Raw genomic sequence first — 25,682 nt, 5'->3', positions numbered from 1 at the left:
CATAGTTTTTCTTTTCTTTTTTTGTGACTATATTGGGCCGAAAGTACAAGACTTGGTTTTACCCAAAAGGCACAAGACAAGAAGCTTGTTTTTAATAAAACGGTAAAAAAGGCATTTTCATATATTAATTTAAGAATTTTTTTTCAAAGATAAGTAAAGTGCCATAGTTAACTACTAAAGTTAACTACTAAAGAAAAGAATTCATATAAGAATCTAAGTTCAAAACGACCAGAAATTACTATTAGAGAATAAAGGAAACCTAAAATGAACAGAAATTAAATAAACAATCATAGCCAACAAAAAGGTCAACAGGTAAATCTTGAAATCAGTAAAATTTAAATTGAATATTCAAATCGAGCTTAAAATAAACAAAAATCATCAAAAAGAAGAGTTTGGCTTCTGTCTCCTCCTCTCTCTAGCTGTAAAAGTCTAAACCCTACCGCGTCACTGGCGTCTTATTAAAAGTACTAAAAAAAAACAAGTTTTTTTTAACTGCAAGCAAGGAGCGACATTAAAACTTAAAACGAACAGAAATTATTCCGTATATGAAAGGGGCTTTCCCCTACTAAACGCTTCGCTCCTTACGCTAAAGTTTGACTCTTTGTCACAGCTCTACTTTTTAAAACAATAAAAACACTTTAGCGTAAAGAGTGAGGCATTTTGGAAGGGACAACCATTTTCATATATGGAATAATTTCTGTTCGTTTTAAGTTTTAATGTTGCTCTTTACTTTCAGTTAAAAAACTTGTTTTCTTATTTAATTTCTAAAGGCTTTTGAATTAATACATGTTTTGATTTTGGCTCACCGTACACGAATAAATAAAACGAAATTTAAATTTCAACAATACCTCGCTCTTTTACACTAAAGCTTGAATTTTGTCCCAAATCTTCAAGAACGACCCCCTGAATCACAAACAAATAGTAGGCCGTAGAGCAAATAGTTGAAACTACTAAAAATACTTTAGCGTAAGAGCAAGGTATCGTGGAGGAGACAAACCCCCTTATATACGTAATATTTTATTTTCATTTTAAGTTTTAATGCTGCTCATTACTTCCAGTTGAAAAATAGTATTTATTTTCTCATTGTTTTTTTTTAAATAATGCTAGAAAATCCTGTACCTCCTTTATGGAAATTCCCTTCCCTCATGATAAATTCCTCCATGGAAAGATCCTCCCACATAACCCCCTCCCCAAAACCCACCCCCACCCCAACATGAAAAAGTCCCTCTGAAAACGTCTGTACACTTCATAATAACCTTACTATATGTTTAAAGTTTGTAACTTGCAGCCAATGTCGAACAATGGTCAAATTTGTAACTTGCAGCCCCTCCCCCGGGGACTGTGGGGGACTAAGTCGTCCCCAGAGACATATTTATTTGGTTTTCGACTAAGCTGAACAGAATGGCTATCTCAAAATTGTGATACGGAAACTTTGGGAAAAAATATGTGTGGGGAGGGGGCCTAGGTGTCCTCCATTTTTTTTGCCACTTAAAAAGGCCACTAGAACTTTTAATTTATGTTAGAATGAGCCCTCTCGCGACATTCTAGGACAACTGGGTCGATACAATCACCCCTGAAAAAAAAATATAAGGCAAAAAATAAATAATTCCATATTTTTGTAGATAGGAGCTTGAAACTTCTACAGCAGGATTCTCTGATACACTGAATCTGGTGGTCTTATTTTCATTAAGATTCTATGACTTTTAGGGGGGGTTTCCACCTATTTTTTAAATAATGCAAATTTTTTTCAGGCTCATAACTTTTGATGGGTAAGATTAAACTTGATGAAATTTATATATTTAAAATCAGCATTAAAATACGATTCTTTTGGTGAAACTATTGGTATCAAAATTTCCTTTTTTTTTAGAGTTTTGGTTACTATTGAGCCGGGTCGCTCCTTACTACAGTTTGTTACACCAACTGTTTGATATGTTCCCTTTTATTGTTCATCTTATATAATTATTCAAGAAAAAACATGATTATTCTGTAATCGGATATGAATAAATTTTTTGCTTGGTCAACGATAGTCTGCTGATCTGTAAAATTTGTCACATTTGAACATGTGTTGTTGATTTAAATAACTTAATGCACATTTTTCATGTTCTACTTATCGTGACAAACTTTTTTTTCTAGCGGTTGCAAGACTCTGATACTGCGTCTGTCACAGGATTTAGAAGAGGCAACGGTCTATTGCGTCCCCTGACACTTGGACAGAAGAAGTCTAGCAAAGTTAGAACTTTTTATTTATTTTTGATAGAATATTGATGCTAAAAATGCACATTAAAACATACTGCCCTGTAAAATTTACAACAGAGATGAAAAATTCGGGAATGTAATTATTTAATATTCTTTTATTAATTAATTGCTAAATTCGCAAGAATGCTCTGATCTTGGTAAAAAATAAAAATAAAAAATAAAAAGATGTGGTTTAGTAGAAAAATACATTCAATATGAAAGCAAACTCCTAAACATGTGACAAACTTAAAAATCTATAATAAGGAAGTTATTAGCCAAACAAATAAAATACATGTCATTAAATGAGAAAAATACAAAATTGGAACAATTGTAAAAAGATAAAAGATCAAGCAAAAAATAAGAGGTTATAATGTTAAAAGGAGATAGAACAATTTAAAATAAGTTAAACATAACTCGAGAAACAAAATTCGGGATAAATATCCTCTTATACCTTCCTGTTTTGCAGTGAATTGGGGAATATAAGGCCTCTTTGGCCTATCTCTATTGAATGGCCCATCAGGTATGGTTAGAGGGATCAAGATGTATATGTCTGTCACATTTAGTCAATAGCCCCTGTTAATTACATTTCTAAATACAAAGTATACTTAACAGAACTATAGCTTTTGCGTTTACGATGACGATCATTAAAAAGGATTATTTTAGATGGTAATACTCCTGCTGTGCAAGTCGGAAGCCAGTCCTGTCCTCAAGCTAACAACACTGTGCTTTTTGTTTTTTTTTTTCTATTGGCAACTAATAAATATATCGGCCATTATTTATTACGCTGTTTTTATATTTACCGATTATGTGACCTTTTTAGATACTAACCTAAATATAATCAGCCCCGCCCTTGCATGTCACGCGCCTTAATTGATATTGTAGTTGCTACTGAAATTGATCTGGTTTTCAATGTTCAATTAATATTTTGCGCTTGGCAGCTTCAACAAACAACCGTAATTTTTACAGTGAGTCTACCGTCCAGGAGACCGAGATTTAGAAGGGATAGATGGGGAGGAGCAAGTATGCTATGGCTTAAATTTATTCGATTTTATGTTATATCACCCTGTCAAGTGTGTTTTCTGATTATTGAAAAACTTATGAAAAAGTAATATCACTTCTGCCATACTGCCAGTCTTAGATGCATAAGAGGCAGAGCCACTCTGTGACACGCTGATTTTAACTCAGGAATCAAAGAAAGGTAGCTGGGAAAAGCTTCCGCGGGTGCCATGGCTTGGGGAGGGGTAGATGAAGGGATGGATAGATAGATTGGCTCGACAAAAAATTTAAACGGGCAATATTTTCTTTTGAGAAAATTGCATTTGTTATATGCTGGCTTACGTATACATTTTCAAGGGGAGGGCTGACTAGTTTTGTCTCGGGAGCCAACAATCCTTGGAACGACCCTGTTTGTGCTTATACGAGATTATGCTGAAAGGCCTCTGAAGGACCTACAAATGTTTCAGTTTACTTGTACGGCATTCTAATTTGTTAAAATTAATAGAGGAGTCTCAGCTTTCTCCAAAAACATTAGACTTTGGGTGGGAACCAATGAGCAATCATCTTCCTAAATAAGGTAGGCACAGATTCTACTGTTTTTTCTCTTTTTAGCACAATAGCTTGAATTGGGTTATGTTTGTGTATAACTTCGTTTAAAAAACACAAACTGCTTATACCTATGAGTTTTTTCAACCAAGTTTTATCTCACGTCCGGAAGATTTAATACAGGGTTGGATCAATGAACTTTATTGAAGGAAATGTAGGGGGAGGCGGCAAAAAGTGTTTTTTTAGGTCTGTTGTGGGGGGGTGGTGGTGGTAATTTTTTTATAGTTTTTTTCGATGAAAAATAGCAAAATAAGCCATTTCTTTATCAAAATACCAAAACAGCGACTTTTTCAATATCAGGCCGGGAGGGGGGGGGGTAAAGAATATGATGGCAATGCCGTTCTCAGGTCTTGGAATACCCCTCCAATTCTCAAGATTGTGTAGTCTTCGCCAGAATTTTCTGAGCTGTTCATATAATTTGTCAGTTCTTCACGAACTCCCCCCCCCCAATATAATTATTTCGTAAATTAAAATTGCTTCTAACAACTATGGACGATAAAAGGTAGAGAACATCACAGGCCCCTTTCTAGAAAGTGAACGTAATTTTGTAGGTCCGACCAGCAGCTCTAGCTTAGGCGGGTTGTAAGGATGCGACAGGTTAGGCCAAGTTTGTAAAGGTCCGCCCGAGTGTGGCAATCCTTTTCGAGCCTTAGTATTAAGCAAATGAAAAAGTGAATGCATAGTAATCTATCCTAGAGTAAATTAAATAAAACAACAAGTTTTTTCAATTGAAAGTAAGGAGCAACATTAAATCTCAAAACGAACAGAAATTATCATGTATACGAGGGGTAGTACCTCACTCTTTACGCTAAAGTTTGACTTTTTGTTCCAATTATTTAAGAATGACTCCTGATGGACAAGGGCCGTGTAATTAGAATAATACGCTTTTTAAAAATTCAAAAAACATTTTAGCATAAAGAGCGAAGTAAACATTTTAGCGTAAAACATTTTAGCGATGCTATTAAACATTCTATCACCCTAATATAATAATCTGTTCTTTCAGTTAAGTAATTGCACAAACATTGAAAATTTGCTATGCTTCTTTTAAATTTACATTTTCCTTGTTTATTTTTCGGAAATTTTGTAAAAAGTAAATGGAATATACACAAAGTAAATGATGTAAATTCGCGATATCTCGCTCCCACCTTCGGAAAAAAATCTCTGAGCTCGTCCAAGAGAAAATTGTAACTATGGGACCGACATAGATATTTAACTAGAACGCACAAGTACCAGAAGCCATTTATAAACTGTGTGAAATTGATTTTGGTACTCAGTGTTGCCATTCCTAGTGATTTGACGGTTGTTGAGTGACATTTTTCTTTCTCTAGTTCTGGTATTTCGTGGATTAATTCTGAGTGATTTTTGAAAATATCTTTTTCTTTCAGCTTAAAAATTAGACTTTTCCCAGATTTTACTTCTTATGTTTAATGCCAGGAAAATTATAATTGAAAAAAAAAGAAATTCAAAATAAAACGCAATATTTGCTTTATATTTTCATTTTTTGGTGATTTTTCCTCTAGGCTAGTGACTTTTAAAAGTTGGACTTGTGATTCGTTTTTTAGACCAGATAGCATGATCATTCTTTAACATAATTATGAGTATGCAATCTGTAATTTTTTTTCAGGGTAAATTTGATGGAACTGACATTATATCACAAATCAGAATATCCCCTTGGGAATATCCTCGCTCTAAGATGAGGCTTCTTTCGGTTATCGGAGAAGGGAACTTTGGACAGGTATAAATTTTTTATTTATTTGTTCTTTTGCGGTTGAATTCTGAGACTTGCATTAAAAGGCCGAATATAAAATTTGTTTAATTTGACCTTGTAGTGAAATTATTATTCTGTCTATTGAGCTGTAGTAATTTCGCCAAAGAATCGTAAATAACGTCTAAATAATCAAATTCATGATTATAGTTCGAGCACAAAAACATTCATATATAAAATCGAGTGGTCATATAAACAAGACCAGCTGTCAAAAAGGACTTGTTGTAAACCCAAGCTCTGTTGCTATATTTCCGGCCTGATATTCATGGGTGTAGCTTAAGGACTATCCCTCGAAACGAACGCTTGGTAAAGTATGTGAAATAAATGAAAGCAGTAACAAAGAAGCTTTTTTTTCTTGGAAATTTCATACTTAGATTACTTTTACAGAGAAACTTGTTGTTGTATTCGTCACCAATGAACCAATAGGTCTTTATTCGTATAGACAGATTAGAGGCTAAATAGCCTAGGTCTATACAGCAAAAAATGCAAAACGTTGAAAAAGCAGAAATTTTGCTTCTGTTATTTTAACGTAGAAAAATTTCTACATCCAGTGGAAAGATTTCCAGTAGTTTTAGATCTTTTATTAATGATCTTGACGTTAGTAATGTACCTTAAACATACCTTAGTATTGAGGTATTAAATGGCTTACATAGCAATGGATTATTATATTTAGTATTCCACTACTACTAATAACTCACAGCCGCAGCAAACCACCTGAGGCCAACATAGCTAAGGTCACTTCTTTTCCATCCCAACCTATTTAAAGCCTTCCCCTTTGCACCCTCCCGAAAAATTCCCTTTTCTCTCAAATCTCTCCTTACGATATCATCTCACCCCCTTTGGGGACGACCTGCTTTTTTCCTGGCTCTTGACGGCTGGTCGACAAAGACTACGTTTAGCAATGTGTCACTCTTTCACCTGTCAAAGATATCCTAGCTATCTCAGCCATACTCTCGTTATAACCATAGAAAGCAGGATTAAACCATATTTTTTCGTACATCTTACTGTTTGAAGCACGGTTAATCAGTCGGGCACTCCAAAGAATCCGTCACTGTCATCACTGTACCTTCCAACGTTCTAAATCTTGGTTCGCATTTTATGTTCCTATTCTTGCAATCTTGGTTCGCACTTTATGTTCCTATTCTTGCAAACTTTTTCCAAAACACTCTGACCCTTGGTTATTCTACTTTTAACATCTTCACTACTTCTCCTAATTAATGATGCACCAATAATTTGTTGAAAAAAAACTTCCCAAAAAAGAAGTTTTTCAAATAAAAATAAAGGTCATATTAAACTTAAGATCAACGGTTACTAATATAAATGAATAAATAAATCATAAGACGAATAAAACTTACATTGAATATGCCGATCAATCTTAAAACGAATAAATGTTACTACAAACAAGAGTTTGCCTACTGCCCCCATGCTTAACTGTAAAGGTCACCTCTTCACCTTCACTAGTCCTTAGTCTTAGCTACTTAGTCTAATTTTCAAACATATTCTTGCACCCTGAACTTTCAAAACCTCTAAATATTCATTCATTTTGCTAATATTTTCATCTAGGATGGTTAAATAGTTAGTATAATCTTGGTCTATGAGAGTTTCACTTCTTCAATCGATTCCGTACTCTTCCATTGTCTTTGCTGTGTTTCTTAGGATCAAGTCCATCAAAATGATATATATAAATGGGGATATAATGTAACCCTGCTCAAGCTCCTGATTTGATACGAAACCAGCTACTAACCTCATTTCCTACCTTAACCGCACGAATATTATTCTTATACATAGCACTGATCACCTTAATGTATTTATCTGGTATACCATACAAGGATAGAACCTTTGCAAAAGTTCTCCTGTCAGCTAAATCAAAGATTTGCCGAAAATCTATAAAACTGAACACTAAAGGGGTTTAATGACTCAAGAACTTGTCAAATATTAATCTAAGAGTGAAAAATCGGTCGACGCATCATCTCCCCTTCCTAAAACCACACTATTCTTCTGCTGAAAATTTATATACAGCATTTCTAAGTCTAAAAAGTGTCATCGTACCAAGTAATTTGCTTCCTACAGAAACAAAGCTATTGCCTCTGTAATTACCACAGTCAGTCTTATCACTTTTCTTATGGAGGGGTTTAATTAGAGCTTTCTTAAAGTCTCTAGGCACTTCCCCTTTTTCAAAATTCATATTCATAATCTTAAGTAATTTATTTCTAGTTTCGAGGGCACCAAATTTAAAATACTCATTTACCTCGCTATCTGTGCCTGGGGTCTTATTATTTGTAATCCTTTTAAGACTGGCACTAATCCTTCTTTATAAAATGCATTTTCCTTCACATTCAAAATGTCAATAACTTTTCCACTCTTTTCTGTATCTTTTCTTGTAACTCCATCAAGGTTTAGCACATTCTCAAAATGTACTGCTCATCTATCTTTAACTCTTTCCTTATCACTAATTGTTGCCCTTTTCCTACCTTTAGCTGGGACAAGTCAAGATTGACTATTCCTTCTCAATTTATTAATATGCCAGTACAATATTTTACTACTATGCCTTCTGGCTTCATCTTTCTGATCATCAGCAATTTTATCCATCGCTTCCACTTCACATCTCTTTAATTTATATATTCACTTCATCCACTTTTTTTTTCATTCCTCTTATTTCCATATGATCTAACACTCACATATTCTTGTACAAAACCCCTCCTCCTCCCTTTTAAATATAAAGCATTTTCATCAATATTCCTAGCTGAGTTTCTAACTTTCATCCCTAAGACACCATCAGCGACTTTATAAACTATTCTCCTAAAATTATTCCTTTCATCTTGTACATTATGAAATTTTAGAGTAACTCTCCAGTAACTTTATTGCTTTGGATTAACCCTGCACTGTTAGATGGTTATCTGTACTTTTGACATCAATAACAGCACTCATATATCCCCTAGTATCTTGAATCAATCCTGCCAGTATTCGGTTTACGACAACATAATCAATAAGATTAGCTGTATTATCATCGTACGAATAATCTGTTAACTTATTTGACATTTTGTGACTAAATGCTGTTTTGGTAATAACTAGTTCATTATACCTAAAAAAACTGCAGCAGTCTGCAACTATTACTGTTTTCTTTTTTTCCACATTAATTTTACTCTGGCAAGGTACCATCTATCCCGATTTCTACCGGCCTGGGCATTAAATTCCCCTGATAAAATACCATATTTCTTCTAGAGACCCCGTCTATTTGTCCCTGTTGCTGTAAGTAAAGTTAACCTGAGTCACTACTATCTAAGTCAGTCGGTTCTACAGGGACATATCCCAAGCCTATTACCTCCGAATCATTATATATTCATCCCTACAAATATTATACTATTGCAGGGAGGCAATCAGTAGATAAATTTGCTAGGAAAGGGTTTTTCAGCCCACCAAAACAGACCAAGCCAAGAAGGAATGTCCGTTAATGAGAATCCCGTGCGAATGCTGTGTCGTTTACTAGGCTATAATTTCCTCGATAGGCGCCACTTTTCAAGTGGGAATAGAGTTGACCGAAAGGTCCCCAGTCTTGTAGGTAACCTGAAAGGGTCGAGGCAGCCCCCGTTGTCCATACTTCTGGATCTTCAGCCCTGTCACAATTATCCTCTTATAGAGTATCCTCCTAGGATGATGTTCTGCGTCACCATGCAATTTAACCCATTACTGGGAGAAGGTTTACGCCCATAGAACGTGTCCACACACCGGTAGGCACTGCTGAGTGTACATTTAAGGGGATTCTTCCTCCTCCGCCTATATTTGTGGCCTCGGGTGAGGGTGTCCCAGTTTCTATTATGGTCACCCAGGGGCAAGGTCCCCCTTGGTCCGTGTCTCCTTTGTAGGTACCCTACATATCTGTAGAATGTTCCCCTCTCAACACCAGGGGACGCGCTGAGTGGCCTTGGGCAGGCCCCTACTGAGCAGTAGACTCATTAATCTACTAAGACAAGCCCAACTAGCTAACTTCCAACCAGAGCTTTGGAGTTAGAGCTTTAGTAAAAATTTGTTAAACAGAATTGGAGTCAAAATAAGAGATATTATGCAATACCCTTTGGAAACGCATAAGGCTTGAGGACTCATGATTTGGCAAAGTGGGGACATTTCAACAAAAACAAAACTAATAGTACGTGACTGAGAATCTATAAGTCGAGACTTAACTATAAGGGTTTGTTGTGGTTGATTTGAAGGATGCAAGGCCTAACAGGAGGGAAAGGGACCCTAACCCTCACCCCCTGGAACTGCCAGTTCAACTAATAAAGGTTAAGGGCTGGATAAAAAGCTTGTAATGAAAAATAAATGCACAACTTATGCAAAATTGCACAATCTTGATCTTTGAGTAATGAGCACTTTATGTATGACCTTTTACTTTAGAAAGGCTAGTTTCTACTTAAAAAATATTGATTTAATTAATTCACATCTATATAATATTTTAGGTATGGAAAGCTGAGGCAGAAGATATATGTGGCTTCAGTGGCAGGCTTATCGTTGCTGTCAAAACAGTCAAAGAAGGAGCTGCATGGCGAGAAAAAGAGGAGCTTCTTCGAGAAATAAAGCTGATGCAGCAGTTGGGTCCACATTCAAATGTTGTTTCTATTCTTGGTTGCTGTACAGACCATGGTAAGCAGAACTAGCCTGATTGGAATCAAAAGTCTTGATATCTACCTTTATTGAAATCCTCAGTGAAATCGTTTCAAATTTCCCAAAAACTTCTCCTTGAGTACATCTGAACATTGCTTAAATAACGACGAAGACCACACTGCCTTTCCATCACAAACACCAAAAACAAGAAGAACAATAGGGAATTTTCCAAGACAGTGGGAAACAAATTAGAATGAATATTTCGGCCCTATGTCCAAGGGCCGTCCACAGCAATACAAATAAGAAATTTTGTTCTGATTCCTACATCACAGCTGAACTGGACTTTATCAGGGACATAGTTTTTGGAAATGGGTATCCTCTTTTATTTATTAATAGTACAATTAACCGTAGAGTGAAAAGACACTCCAATAAAATCAACGATAATTTACCATGTGAGAATCCCGATAAGTCCCAAAACATAATTTACCTCCCATATATCCCAAAAATCACTAGAAATCTTAAAAAAAGTATGCACACAAAATAATCTGTATGTTGTATTTACCAATAATTTGAAAATCATAAATCTCCTAAGTTCTGATAAAGATAAGACTCCAGTTACTCACCAAAGAGGTGTCTATCAAATACCATGCAACTGTGGCAAATTCTATGTAGGGAGAACCCACCAGAATTTCGAGAAACGCCTACAACAACACAAAGATAATATCACCAAAGCTCTGAATTCTAATATTACTTCTGTTTCTTTTGATTCTGCTTTAAGCAGCCATGTTTTCGAAAATCCTAGCCACCAAATACTTTTTGAAGCATCCGCCATTATTAGCAATGATCTAGGCATTAAGCAAGTAGTTTGAGAAGCAATTGAAATTAGACTTAAGATTAATAATAATATTTCCTTAAATAGGGATTTTGGAGAATATTCACTGAATGCTCTATACACAAATTTAATTAAAAATGACCTTACGAAATATTATGAAAAACCAATAGATACTAACACAGAACCTGTCACAAATAGACCTATAAGATCAGCAGCGAAAAAAGCTAGGCTGGCATTAAAAACGTGTTTTTAAATCGTTTTCTTTCATTTCAATGAATTGCCTCGTTTCATAACAATTTCATAACTTAGCTGAGGTAAGGATGCTGGGACTGTTTTGAAAAACTGTTCATTTTTGTTTTATTGATTTTATGCTCTTGTAAGTTGTTTTTTCTTATTTGTATTGCTGAGGACGGCCCTTGGACATAGGGCCGAAACATTCATTTTAATTTGTTTCCCACTGTCTCAAAAAATTCCCTATTGTTCTTTTTGTTTTATGTGTTTCTGAACATTACTATCAAATAGTTCGTGGTAACGAACTGTAAGTAAGGAGCGACCAGGCTCAATAGTAACAGAAACTCTAAAAAAAGGAATTTTGAAGCCAATAGATATATTAAAAGCACTGGCTTATTACGGTGATTCCAAATATATAAATTTCAAAGGCTACGAGCTTGAGAAAGTTTGCCTGATTTTCGAAGAATAAAAGAAAAACCTCTTAAAAGTCAAATAATCTTAACGAAAATAACACCATCAGATTCAACATATCAGAGAACCATACTGTGCAGGTTTCAAGCTCCTATCTGCAAAAATGTGGAATTTTGAATTTTTTTTGCCACAAGTAAGATCACGGATGCGTGTTTATTCTGTTTTATTTTTTGTTTGTTTCCCCCGGGGTGATCGTATCGAACCAGTGGTGCTAGAATATCAAAAGAAGGTTGATTGAAACGGAAACTAAAACTTCTCGTGTCCCTTTAAAGTGAACAAAAATATCAGAGGGCAACTAGCCTGCCTCCCGCGCCCCTTTTTTCTGAAAATCCTCCGATCAAAATTTTGAGATAGCCATTTCGTTCGGCTTAGTTGAAAGACCGAAAAACTAAGCATTTTGAGATAACTTCAACCACCAAAGCCCCTGAGGAAAGGTCTTTGTTATAAAGTTTACTCATTGTCTACGTATAGTGTTCGTTATTGGGAAGTGCGCATATATTTTTTCGGGTGGGGGAGAAATTTATGCTGGAGAGATTTTCTAAGGGGAGAACAATGGAAGGGGAGGGAAGTTTCTAGGGAGTAAATTTTCAAGAGAAATTTTACGCTGGGGAAATTTACCACATTTTTTTTATGAGATTCTTCTTATGTCTTGCTTTCTCTTTGCCGACACAATTTCACGCGGGGAGATGCTAAGGGTAATTATCCAGGATTGAATTATCTGGAGAATATATCGGTTTAGAGGAGGGATTTTTCCATGGAGGTGGAGCCAGATTTCCTGGTATTATTAAAAAAAAACAGAAATTAAATATATAAAAAAACAATTTTTTTCAACTGAAAGTAAGGGGTAATATTGAAATTAAAACGAATAAAAATTATTACGTATATGAGGGGGATTGTCCCCTCCTCAACACCTCGCTCTTTACGCTAAGGTTTGAATTTTACCCCAATTCCTTAAGGACGATTCCAGAAACACAAGGTTCATTGTAATTACAACAACAAGAAACTTTTTCTTAAAGTATTAAAAAAAATTAGCATAAAGAGCGAGGTGTTGAGGACGGGGCAAGCCCCTTATGTACATAATAATTTTTGTTTGTTATAATTTTTAATGCTGCTCCGTGCTTTCAGTTGAGAAAAAACTTGTTTGTTTTTATTTAATAGGTATTAAGATCGAGTTTTCTTAACTTTGCATATCTACATGCTGTTTTCTAAAAGTAAGGGTTGATAAAGAAAATCAAATAAATAAACAAAAATGAGGAAAATGGCGATTGACGCTAAATCATTTTTAGTCAGAAGTAAATCTAAAATACAACATACAAGCATTTTACCGCTATTAGTTTCTGTGGACTTGGTGAAGTTGGCCATTGAATAGCTCATAATCAAAGGTTATTTAAACCTCGAAGTCTGTTGTTTGCTGCAATACTCATAGAAATTTGGAACTTTTTTTTTTTTATTTCCCCAAAGTCTGAAAAATGGAGATTGCTTCAGATATACTTGAACACAAGAGAGGGGCTTCCTTCTGAGAATGACTAAAATAACCCCTTCTTTCAGGAAAATTTAAAAAGCTCGTCCTGAAAATTCACTTTTCTCTTTTTTTATCTCTCGCCCTTGGAAAATCCTCTCTGATCCCTACTTGCCTTCCTTTGGATCATTACTATGCCCACATAAAATAGTTGGAATTTTACCTTATGATTGCAATTAAATTGTAACTAAATTTTACTAGAAACGGCGTTACAAGTTAAGACAGATCGTTAGGTACAGGGTCGCTGATATGCTTGTGGAAAACAGCCCCATGACGCCCACATCTAATCTCCAACTTCGACGTTGTAAACTCACCCGATTGACGCTAAAACTCGCTCTTGAGTGTCTTTTTTGGATCATATGTGACGACGCCAGTATTATTTTAGAAACCCCGGAAAATTGGTACACTAAAACTAAAGCCAAAAGGCAGGGAATCAATGTCTTAGGTAATGATTAGCAAACATGAAGCACAGCAGAATATGTGGCTTAAAAGATATGCGACAACAAGTATCACAACAAATCACAAAATAAATCCCAAACAAAGAATGCGTAATAAAATCTGCGGTTAGGAGACACGGGACAGCGAGAATCCCATCGAATCGTAAATGGAAATTATGCACAACGAAATTGGCGGTTAGGATACAAATCAAAGTTGCAACGGAATGAAGGAACGCGTTATTTCAGCGCTGCTCAAAGAAGAAGTACGTAAAATTAATGCCAAGATTGTCATCACCTCCCAGGCAAATACAAATCCTGTAGAAGTTATGATCCAGGCGGGATAAATAGAAAAGAGGAATTGAATTCACGCCAGAATCTCTTGACTTTAAACTAAACTTTTTCAAGACTTTAAACTGAGAATAACTAAAGATAATTATGGTAAAATTCCACACTTCTGTAAATAATAGCTCGAAACCTCTACAATAGGGTTTTCTGATACGCTGAATTTGATAGTGTGATTTTTATCAAGATCAGTAGATTTTTGAGGGGTATTTCCTCCCTTTATCAATAGTCATGCAGATCTACCTAGGGTAGTAGCTTTTGATGTGACAAATTAGATTCCTTTGATGCATTAGTTATTTTCAAAAATTCCTGTTTCTACAGAGTTTTGGTGACTATTAGCCTGAGGCACATCTTGCAGTTTATTATCATGAATTGTTTAATAGAGATGTGTATATATATATATTATACATCCCTCAGTTATCACAAGTTTTATACTGCAAGCACTGAACAATCAGTTTTACTAGAAATTTGAAAGTCACCCTAGAAATTTGAAAATTTTGAAATATAGTTTTGAAATCATGAAAATAGAGCAAGACTAAAAAAGTCCCCTAATAATTATATTTTCTTTTTATCTTTTTTTGTTGCTTTTAAAAGCATCATTCTGGCGTTTACGCTTCAAGGTGTCCTTGCATGGAACTATTAAATGAAATTTCTCAATAATAGATCCAAAAAGTAATCAAACCTTTCATTCAACATTCTTTAATTCAATGTCACCTTCAATTCTTTGACTACAGATTTTCATTAATTGACTTACAGGTAGAAGGCAGAACAATGTGATGAATGTTACAATTTTTATATAGTCTCCGTCATTTTGGTAATCAATATTGAACTTTTTTTAGGCACGTACATTAATTTCAAAGAAAAACTTCTCATCGTTTCATTCATTCCTCCATCCTCTTCCTTAAAAGAGAGAAAAAAACACAAAGCAAGTTTTGATAGTTGTTGGACAAAGCAACTGTATGCCAAAAAAAAGCCAAGTAGCACATCAAACAGTTCGTGGTAACAAACTGTGAATAAGGAGTGACCCGGCTCAATAGTAACTGAAAATATAAAAAAAATGGAATTTTGATACCAATAGTCATATCAGAAAAATTGGCTTATTATGCTGATTTCAAATATGTAAGCTTCATTAAGTTTAGTCTTTCCCATTTACGGCTACGACCCTGAGAAAATTTGCCAGATTTTCGAAAAAAGGGGAAATCACCCCCTAAAATCCATAGGATCCTAATGAAAATCCCATTATCAGATTCAGCGTATCAGAAAACCCTACTGTTGAGGTTTTAAGCTCCTATCTACAAAAATGTGGAATTTTGTACTTTTTTGCCAAAAGAAAGATTACGGATGTGTGTTTTTTTTTTTTTTTTTTTTTTTTTTTTTTTTTTTTTTTTTTTTTTTTTTTATGTGCGACCGTATTTACCCAGTAGTCCTAGAATATCGTGAGATATCTCATTCGAACGGAAATTAAAAATTCTAGTGCCCTTTTTAAGTGAACAAAAAGATTGGAGGCCAACTAGGCCCCTCCCCCTACCCTTCTTCCCCAAAATCGTCCGATGAAAATTTCGAGATAGCCATTCTGTTTATTATAGTTGAAATGCCCAGTAGGTATGCGTTCAAATATAACATGACCCCCCCCTTCACAGCACCAGGGGAAAGGTCTTTAAAATAAAATAAAAAATTGACCATTGTTTATACATAGTATTTGTTATTGGTAAGCATGCGTATATTTTATGGGTAGATGGGACGAATCTTCTGCTGGAGATTTTTCCACGGAGGGATTTTCCATAAGGAGGGAAGTTTCCAGGGGTGAACTTTTCAAGGGAAATTAAATAATGGATGAATTTGCAAGATTTCCTATACAAAATTCTTTTTATATGTCTTGCTGTTCTCTTTTCCCTCTCAATTTTACGCGTGGAGTTGTAAAGGGTAATTTTTGTGGGTAAATTTTCACCAGAATTGAATTCTCTAAAGGATATTTCCTTGGGGAGGGTATTTCTCTGTGGAGGTGGGGCCAGATTTTTGGAGATTATATAAAAAAACGATCAGAAATTAAATAAAAAATAATTTGTTTCAACTGAAACTAAGGAGCAACTTAAATCGAACAGAAAATTCTTACGTATATGAAAGGACTTGCCTCTCCTCAAAACCTCGCTCTTTACGCTAAAGTTTGAATTTTATCCCAGTCCTTTCAGAACGACTCCTGAAAGACAAGGGTCGTTTGATTAGAGCAATAAGAAGCTTTTTTAAAACTGCTAAAAAACTTTAGTGTAAAGAGTGAGGTGTGGAGGAAGAGACAACCCCTTCATATACGTAATGATTTCTGTTCGTTATAAGTTTTAATGTTGCTCCTTACTTTCAGTGAAAAAAAGGTTTTTTTTTATGAACCTAGTTCCATCGAATTAAGCAATGTTCGTTTGAAACATGTGGGATTTATCTTTTTGAGTTTTTTTATGGCACTTGGTATTGACCAAGTGACACATAGCGATTGCAAATTCTGTCGGTCGGTCTGTCCTGGTTTTGCTACTTTAGGCACTTCCAGGTAAGCTAGGACAATGAAATTTGGCAGGCGTATCATGAACCAGACCGGATTCATTAGAAATTGTTGTTTCCTCGATTTGACCATCTAGTGGTGGGGGGGAGTGGGGGGCCAGTTAATTCAGAAAAATAGAAAAAATGAAGTATTTTTAACTTACAAACGGATGATGGGATATTAATGAAATTTGATTTTTGGAAGGATGTCGTATCTCAGAGCTCTTATTTTAAATCCCGACCACATCTGGTGACATTGGGGGAGTTGTAGGGGGGAAAACCTAAAATCTTGGAAAACGCTTAGAGTGGAGGGATCGGGATGAAACTTGGTGGGAAAAATAAGCAGAAGTCCTAGATACGTGTTCGACATAACCAAAACGAATCTGCTCTGTTTGGGGGAGTTGGGGGGGATTAATTCTGAAAAATTAGAAAAAATGAGGTATTTTTAACTTACGGAGAAGTGATCGGATCCTAATGAAATTTGAAGTTTGGAAGGATATCTTGTCTTAGAGCTCTTGTTTTAAATCCCAAACGGATCTGATGACATAGGGGGATTTGGGGGGAACCTAAAATCGCTTAGAGTGGAGGGATTGGGATGGAACTTGGCTGGAAAAATAATCACAATTCCTAGATACGTGATTGACATAACCGGAATGGATACGTTCTTTTTGGGGGAGTTGGGAGGGGGGAGGTTTAATTCTGAAAAATTAGAAAAAATGAAGTATTTTTAACTTACGAAGGAGTGATCGGATCTTAATAAAATTTGATGTTTGGAAGGATATCGTGTTTCAGAGCTCGTATTTTAAATCCTGAATGGATCCGGTGACATTGCGGGGAGCTGGGGGACCTAATATCTTGGAAAACGCTTAGAGTGGAGGGATCGGGGTGAAATTTGGTGGCAAAAATAATCAAAAGTCCTATATACGTGATTGACATAACTGGAACGGATCTGCTCTCTTTGGGGGAGTTGGGATGGGGGAGGTTTATTTCTGAAAAATTAGAAAAAATGAGGTATTTTTAACTTACGAAGGAGTGATCGGATCTTAATGAAATTTGATGTTTGGAAGGATATCGTGTTTCAGAGCTCGTATTTAAAATTCTGAACGGATCCGGTGACATTGCGGTGAGCTGGGGGACCTAATATCTTGGAAAACGCTTAGAATGGAGGGATCGGGGTGAAACTTGGTGGCAAAAATAATCAGAAGTCCTAGATACGTGATTGACATAACCGGAACGGATCCGCTCTCTTTGGGGGAGTTGGGGGGAGGTTAATTCTGAATAATTAGAAAAAATGAGGTATTTTTAACTTACGAACGGGTGATCGGATCTCAATGAAAATTGATATTTGGAAGGATACCGTGTCTCAGAGCAGTTATTTTAAATCCCGACCGGATCCGGTGACATTGGGGGGGGGGACCTAAAATATTAGAAAACGGTTAGAGTGGATGGATCGGGATGAAACTTGATGGGAAAATTAAGCACAAATCCTAGGTACGGGATTGAAATAACTGGAACGAATCTGCTCTCTTGGGGGGAGTTGGGGGGGGGGGGTAATTCTAGAAAATTAGAAAGAACGAGGTATTTTAATTTTAATAATATTTGTATCTTAATAAATGAGGATCATATCTTAATGATATTTCATATTTAGAAGGACCTCGTAGCTCGGATCTCTTAATTTGAATCCCGACCGGACCAGTGTCATTGGGGGGGGGGCAGCAATCTTGGGAAATGCTTAAAGCGGAGAGATCAGGATGAAACTTGATGGGAAGAATAAGCACAAGTTATATATATGTGATTGACATACTTGGAACGGATCCGTTCTCTTTAGGGGAGCTGGGGTTGTTAATTTCGAAAAATTAGAAAAATTGAGGTATTTTTAACTTAAGAACGGGTGACCGGGTCTTAATGAAATTTGATATTTAAAAGGATATCGTGTCTCAGAGCTCTTACTTCAAATCCCGACCAGATCTGTTGACATTGGAGGGGAAACCGGAAATCTCGGAAAACGCTTATAAATATCTTAGATACGTGATTGACGTAACCGGACTGGATCTGTACTCTTTGGTGGAGTTAGGTGGTGGGGTTCAGCGCTTTGGTGAATTTGGTGCTTCTGGACGTGCTAGGACGATGAAAATTGGTAGGCGTGTCAGGGAGCTACACAAATTGACTTATAAAGTCGATAAAGTCGTTTTCACCGATTCGATCATCTGTGGGGCTGATGGGATAGGAAAAATTAAAAAAATTGAGGTATTTTTAACTGGTAGTTTTAATTGAATTTTGATGTTTAGAAGGACCTCGTGACTAAGAGCTTTTATTTTAAATCCCGACTGTCATTAAGCTTTCGATTTTCCTTTTAAAGCAATCTATTGATTCTTAGAATTTTGTCAGAGCTCATAACATATGAGCTCTTGGCTCTTCCGACCTCGTCACAAGTGCCATATGAACTCTTAGCTCTTGTTATTCTTTTTATTTTTCTGTCTCTCTCCTCAGTACCTTCAAATGATGGAAGAAACGTTGAGAGGGTTATTGTCACCTAAATTTTGAGAAACACTTTTTTTTTGTATTTTCATTGGAAAGCGCCTTTTATTAAATTTTCATTTAATAAACAATGTCCCTCATAGATTTTGTAAATACTTTACACCTTTCCCCCTCTAAATTTTCTTGAATCAACACTACTGTCTCTCTCCTTGAATTTCGGGCCATAGTTCCTTGCGAGGAAATGTGACGGTGAATGTTTCCTCTTCTGTTCAAATTTTTCGTTGAATCAATGAATTCTGAACTCAGTATAGGTTAACCCCGGTTTGTAATCATTTATTTATATAGCACATTGATTACATATCTGGATCTCCACTAGTTGACCTATCTGCCACTAATGCAGCAAAATATCCTTCTAACTACAAATTGAAGCCAAATCTTTAAGTGCTGAACTAGATGTCACCCCATTCAACTATGTTTAACAGCCCCTAATCCAATCTAATACTTTGGTTTGATATATAACCTCTCCCCTCTCCTTCCTCCCTCACAGAAGAAGAAACTAGAAATCACAAAAACGAAAGAATGGTTGCCTAGCTTTAAACATTTTAAATACTAAAAAGTATGCAAAGGGGCCCCAAACCATTAGGATTTTCCTTCGTACCATTTTTTTTCTTTTATTGAAAATGTGCTTCTTTGGAGTTTTTCTTCCTTTTTTCAAAAATATTTTTTTAAATAAGTTTTTTTTTGTAAGGCTTATTATGGCAAAAGTCTGGATTGTCCAAAAGCTAAGATATGGTTTTTCTATGATGTTTTCTCTCCCAACTTAAAATTTTGAGGCTCCTCGAATATCGTTCTTCATAGGTAGGCTTTTTACTAGCAGAATCTCTATTGAAAAAGTACTTATTTGACGGAAGTCTTCTGTATCAGGAAGGGCCTTGGATCATATTTATTTAGATGTGTAAATTTTTTTAATCATGCAATCCTAAAGGAAGGTATAAAACTAGGGTTCATATGGGTGAAAGACCGCGTTATAATTGTTGATTTAGGTGATAAGTCAATTCAAGAACTTAATCTCCACCACTACCCGTCAGTCCATGACTTTAATTTTTTTTTTTTTTCGTAAATAAAAGTTGTTGCTTCATCATTATGAAAATACAAGCTCAAATTTCAGTTTTTCTTACGCTCTTATTAATGTTATTGACCGTGTTCAGTCATGTTTGTCGTAATCAGTAGAGAGTGACCGCATTTTATAGTACTCAAAGTTTAAAAACGCATGTGAAACACCAGAAAAACTAAAAGAAAAGAAAAGAAAAAGAATGGAAATTGCCAGTTTAGGAGTGATTAAATAAAAAAAAACAATTTTTTTTTAACTGAAAGTAAGGAGCGACATTAAAACTTAAAACGAACAGAAATTATTCCGAATAGTGAAGGGATTGTCCCCTCCTCAACACCTCACTCTTTACGCTAAAGTTTGACTCTTTGTCAAAACTACTTTTTAAAACCACTATAAAAATTTTAGCGTAAAGAGCGAGATGTTGAGGAGGGGAAAACCCCTTTACTATACGGAATAATTTCCGTTGGTTTTAAGTTTTAATGTCGCTCCTTACTTTCAGTTAAAAAAAAACTTTGATTTTTTTATTCAATTTCCGAACGTTTTTGAATTAATACATGTTTTGATTTTGACTCTCCACTCATAAGTAATTAAAACTAAATTTGCATATTAATTTTTTTTTTTGGCTAAACAGCTTTCTCATAGTTTTAATCAGAAGAAGAATCTAGGGAAGAGGCCTAGTTGCCCTCCAATGTTTTGATTACTTAAAAAGGCAACTAGAACTTTTAGTTTTTTACGGACGTTTTAATTGGTAAAAAATATACGTAACTTACGAATTGACTTACGTAGAGAACTTCTATATTCGTATGTTTTTATTACGTATATATGGGGGTTCACCCCTTCGCCAATACCTCGCTCTTTACACCAAAGCTTAAATTTTGTCCCGATTCCTTAAGAATGACCCCTGAATCACATAGGCCGTAAAATAAATAGTTGAAATTACTAAAAATGCTTTAGCGTAAAGAGCGAGGTATTACGAGGAGGCGAACCCCTCATATGCGTAATAATTTCTGTTCGTTCTAAGTTTTAATGCTGCTCCTTTTTTCAGTTGAAAAAACTTTTCATATTTATTTTTCATTATCTTTTTTAATAATGCTAGAAAATCCTGCACCCCTTTTCATTGAAATTCTCTTCCCCCCATGACAAATTCCTCCATGGAAAGATCCTCCCAACTAGCCCCCCTTCAACTTCTCTCCTCCCCAAACCAAAAAAATCCCTGTGAAAACGTCTGTACATTTCCTAATAACCATTACTATGTGTAAACATTAGTCGAAGTTCGTAACTTGCAGCCCCTCCCAAGGGGACTGTAGGGGAGTAAGTCGGCCCCAAAGACATAGTTAACAGGTTTTTCGACTATGGTGAATAAAATGGCTATCTCAGAATTTAGATCCGGTGGCTCTGGGGAAAAAATGAGCATGGGAGGGAGCCTAGGTGCCCTCCAATTTTTTTGGTCACTTAAAAAGGGCACTAGAACTTTTAATTTCCGTTAGAATGAGCCCTCTTGCGACATTCTAGGACCACTGAGTCGATACGATCACCCCTGGGAAAAAAACAAACAAAAAAACAAATAAACACGCATCCGTGAAACTTATACATTAGGGTTTTCTGATACGCTGAATCTGATGGTGTGATTTTCGTTAAGATTGTATGACTTTTAGGGTGTTTTTCCCCCTATTTTCTAAAATGAGGAAAAATTTCTCAGGCTCGTATTTTTTGATGGATAAGACTAAACTTAATGAAACTTATATATTTAAAATCAGCATTTGATGTAACTATTGGTATCAAAATTCCATGTTTTAGAGTTTCGGTTACTATTGAGCCGGGTCGCTCCTTACTACGGTTCGTTACCACGAACTGTTTGACAATGCTGAGTACCTTATAAATTGTGAAAATAGTGTAGATCCGGGATTCCCAAAGTGGGGCGCAAGTCACACCAGTGGGTCATGGTGGTTTTGATGGGTCATGGGCAGGACAGGCACCCTTTGGCTGACTATACTTTAGAGCCACAGTTTTGAAAAAAATCATCTAAAATGACGTCAGATTCATATGGATTTAAAGAACAAAAATGGTACAACACAGTATTGCAATAACGTCTTGCGTTGTGTAAAAGTTGCTTTATGCAGACAATATTTTTTATTATCATAAAATATGTCTAGATGATGACCCCCCTAAAAAACCAAATCAATGGCATTTTAAGCATCCTGCATGTAAACACACGTAAGAATTTGAAAAAAAAATGTAAATACCACGAGGAATGCATCCCAATTTTAGAAATCCCTAGGTGGGGCATGACCCCAAATTGACTTGGAACGATTGGGTGTAGGTGTAGATTATACGATATACGACATAGACTTTACTGGAGATGCGCTAAGTGAAAATTAAATTCGGATGAAAATAGTTTTAATTAACGTTAGTACGTCCGAAGGACCTCGACTAGGACATTTTTGTCACTAACTTTGAAATAAACAAAATCGATACGGTAGTTCTGATCATGAGCCAAATGAGAAATTGTTGAAATACTTTTTTTTCAATTTGGCATCTTCTTTTAGGTCCTGTTTTAAGTTTCTCCTTAGTCCTTTCACAAGTCTTCTCCTTAGTCTTCTCACAAGTCCTATTTAGGATAAAACTACTAAGAGCCACTAAATAAAATCGCGACAAAACTGCTCTATTATGCACGAAGCCTTCCTGAAGCGATAGGAAGAAAATTAGGCTAAAATTCTTGGCGCTTATAAACTTGCAGAGGCTTCACTAGCCAAAATACTTGGGGGACGAGGCTCAAATGGATTTTACCGACTGGCTAGTCATTTTTACCGATTTATCTGGGTAGTATTGTTATTAAAATTCTTTTGTTTTCTTTGTATTTTTACTGACAGAGACCAATCTTCATCCATTGATTTTACATCACTTATTTTCATCAGCCCATTTACCAAATAAACCAAAAATTGGGTTAGTAAAAGAGTAGAACTTTGCGCCACTATTTTACCTGCTCAATTTGTTTTATATCGAATGACCAAAAACACAGCGCGGAGGGGTATCCACCTCCCGTACGTGAAGTTTCTGTCACCTCGTAAAGTGTCCATGCTTCGCTCTGATAGTATTTCCGATAAAATTGTTCAAATTTTTGAAATTTGAAGCCCTTTCAAAAGACAAAACAACATCGGAACAATAACGGAAAGATTTCTATGAAATTGTAGCTACCCTAGAAGGTAAATTAAAATATATACAAGAATATTTACCAATATAACTTCCCTGTTATTGTTCCTAATAATGAACAATAAGTGAAAAGAATGAACAATAATAATAATGAATATGTTCGTAGTATTGTTGCGTAATAATGCTGTGAAGCATGTTAATATTCCACACGTTTGTTGGCTGGCTATTTTTTTCCTTTTCTTTATTAATAATGGAGACATGTATTACATAGCTATTATATACAGACAAAGCTCTAAACCTAGTATTCTGGACTCCTATAGCTACTTCTTGAACACTTACACTACAGATGTGCATTGGCTTACCACACCTTCCATCAACCAACATACCAACACAATATTATAATTCTGCCCGAGAAAAAAAAGAAGTAAAAACTCATACTCATACAGGCAATGACATCTCAAATGGGAACTGAAATCTGACTTATATCACTCATTTTTCAACAAAGAGGCTACCCATTCCACCGCGCTGGAACAGTATAGCGACCGGAAAATGCCAACCTTATCGGCGCCTTAAGTGGTCTCCTATACTGGCTTGCTTGTCTTGTTCCATAACTGTGAAGATGCATAGCAGTGAAAAACATATTCCCGAAAGCAAAATGGAACAATATGATTAATAATATCAAACATAAACAAAATATTATCAAACTTACTTAATCCAGAGAACGGCAGTGTTTTGACGCGAAAATATATGGATCTTACAGAAGTTCCAAACGGTATCTAAACAGCTTCTCTTGATTTCTTATTTTCTTTTATAGTAACCTGTGTATTTTTGTGTTACATATTGTGAATTATTTCTGGCATTTCTTTTTAGAACCTTATTACTTAATAATGGAATACGTCATGGGCGGTAGACTGCTCACATTCTTGAGAAATCATAGAAGCAAAAAGTCGTATTATAACTTCTCAAGGGATCCCGAAACTCTTACATCCTATGATTTGATAAGCATTTGTAATTCCGTAGCCAAAGGGATGGAATTTATTGCATCTAAAGGGGTAAGTATTCCTTTATGAATTATTGAATTACTGCTAAAGGGAAATAAACGAGACATATATAAGTAGCAAAACAGGCACAGATTACGCTTGAAATCTGAGACTGAAAATTGTAGTTTTAAAAAATTATAATGCAAAATAAATACAAAAAATTAAGACTGGGATTGAATTTTAAAATGTGTCTGTGTCAGTGGAAAAAAAATGGACATACTACTTAGATCTATTTGAAGACTCTATAATTGCTTTAAAAATAGTTTTCAGACCTCAGATATTGAAGTCTTAGATACCGGTCTGGGATACTGGTTCTGAGACCATTGCTTTCATAAGGCCATAATGACTTCAATACTTTGAAGAACATGAAAATTGCAAATTGGAATGTATCAACGTTTAAAACAACTATAGTATCGACATTTTGACTGACAAATTCAGACGCTAATGATGCTAATGGGCTTATTAGAGACGCTTTCCAGTAACAATTGAATACTAAACTGGAGAGTTTAAAATTTGACAGTGTTGAAGATGGACGGAATAATATTAAGAAAATATTTCGTGAATTCGCTGATGGTGTCATAGGGGAGAAAATTAGAAACTTACGTAGGAATATTAATGAAAATACTTTTTGTTTAACAGAGAAGAGGACTTGCTTATACAAGAATGTGAAAGTAAGAGGAATGTAAACAAAGCGGAGAAAGCTTTAGAATGTGACTTAAGGAGTTTTTAAGTTGAGATCATGGATAAAATTGTCGAAGATCTGGAAGATGCAGCCAGATGGATTATAATAAAACATTTTTGTTAAATAATAAAAAATACTATTTTATTATATTTTTTAATAGTATTTACGTCGAAAAGATGAGGATTTCTCTCTTAGATTAATATTTGAGCTGGGCCTGAGTCACCAAACACCTTTAATGCTCAGTTTTATAGATTATGAGCAAGCATTTGATTCAGCTCAAAGAAAAGTATTAGCGAAGGTCCTATCCTTGTACTGTATACCAGATAAATACATCAAAGTGATTAGTGCTATGCACGGGAATAACATTAGTGTGGTTAAGGTAAGAAATGAGGTTAGTAGCTGGTTTCGTATTAACTCAGGAGTTAAGCAGGGTTGCGTTCTATTATCGTTAATATGAATAATTTTGATTGACTTTGTCCTGAGGAGCACACAAGGGCAATGGGAGAACACTGAACTTAGATTATGCCTAGATGAAAATGTTAGCAAAATGAATGAGCTTCTAAAGTGTTTTTTCACAGTTGAAAAGTTTTTCACAGTTGAAAAACTTAAAAGAATAGGAAGATAAATCTGCGAACCAAGATTAAAATGTTAGAAGGTACAAT

At 35.4% G+C, this 25,682-nt stretch overlaps 1 protein-coding gene across 2 annotated transcripts in view; it reads left to right on the top strand.

Moving 5' to 3' along the window:
• The window catches only part of LOC136036277 (uncharacterized), a 119,376-nt gene that overhangs the window by 61,085 nt on the left and 32,609 nt on the right, over nt 1-25,682 (top strand). For both annotated transcript variants that reach the window (XM_065718418.1, XM_065718419.1), the window contains exons 5-8: nt 2,134-2,229; nt 5,462-5,572; nt 10,057-10,240; nt 24,169-24,350. In XM_065718418.1, the coding sequence (XP_065574490.1) occupies nt 2,134-2,229; nt 5,462-5,572; nt 10,057-10,240; nt 24,169-24,350 (573 nt within the window). The remainder of the gene's footprint in view (nt 1-2,133; nt 2,230-5,461; nt 5,573-10,056; nt 10,241-24,168; nt 24,351-25,682) is intronic.

The sequence above is a fragment of the Artemia franciscana genome, chromosome 15 (genome assembly GCF_032884065.1).
Source record: "Artemia franciscana chromosome 15, ASM3288406v1, whole genome shotgun sequence".
Lineage (NCBI taxonomy): Eukaryota > Metazoa > Arthropoda > Branchiopoda > Anostraca > Artemiidae > Artemia > Artemia franciscana.
The sequence above is the reverse complement of the archived record's forward strand: the minus strand, read 5'-3'. Positions and strand labels throughout refer to the sequence as shown.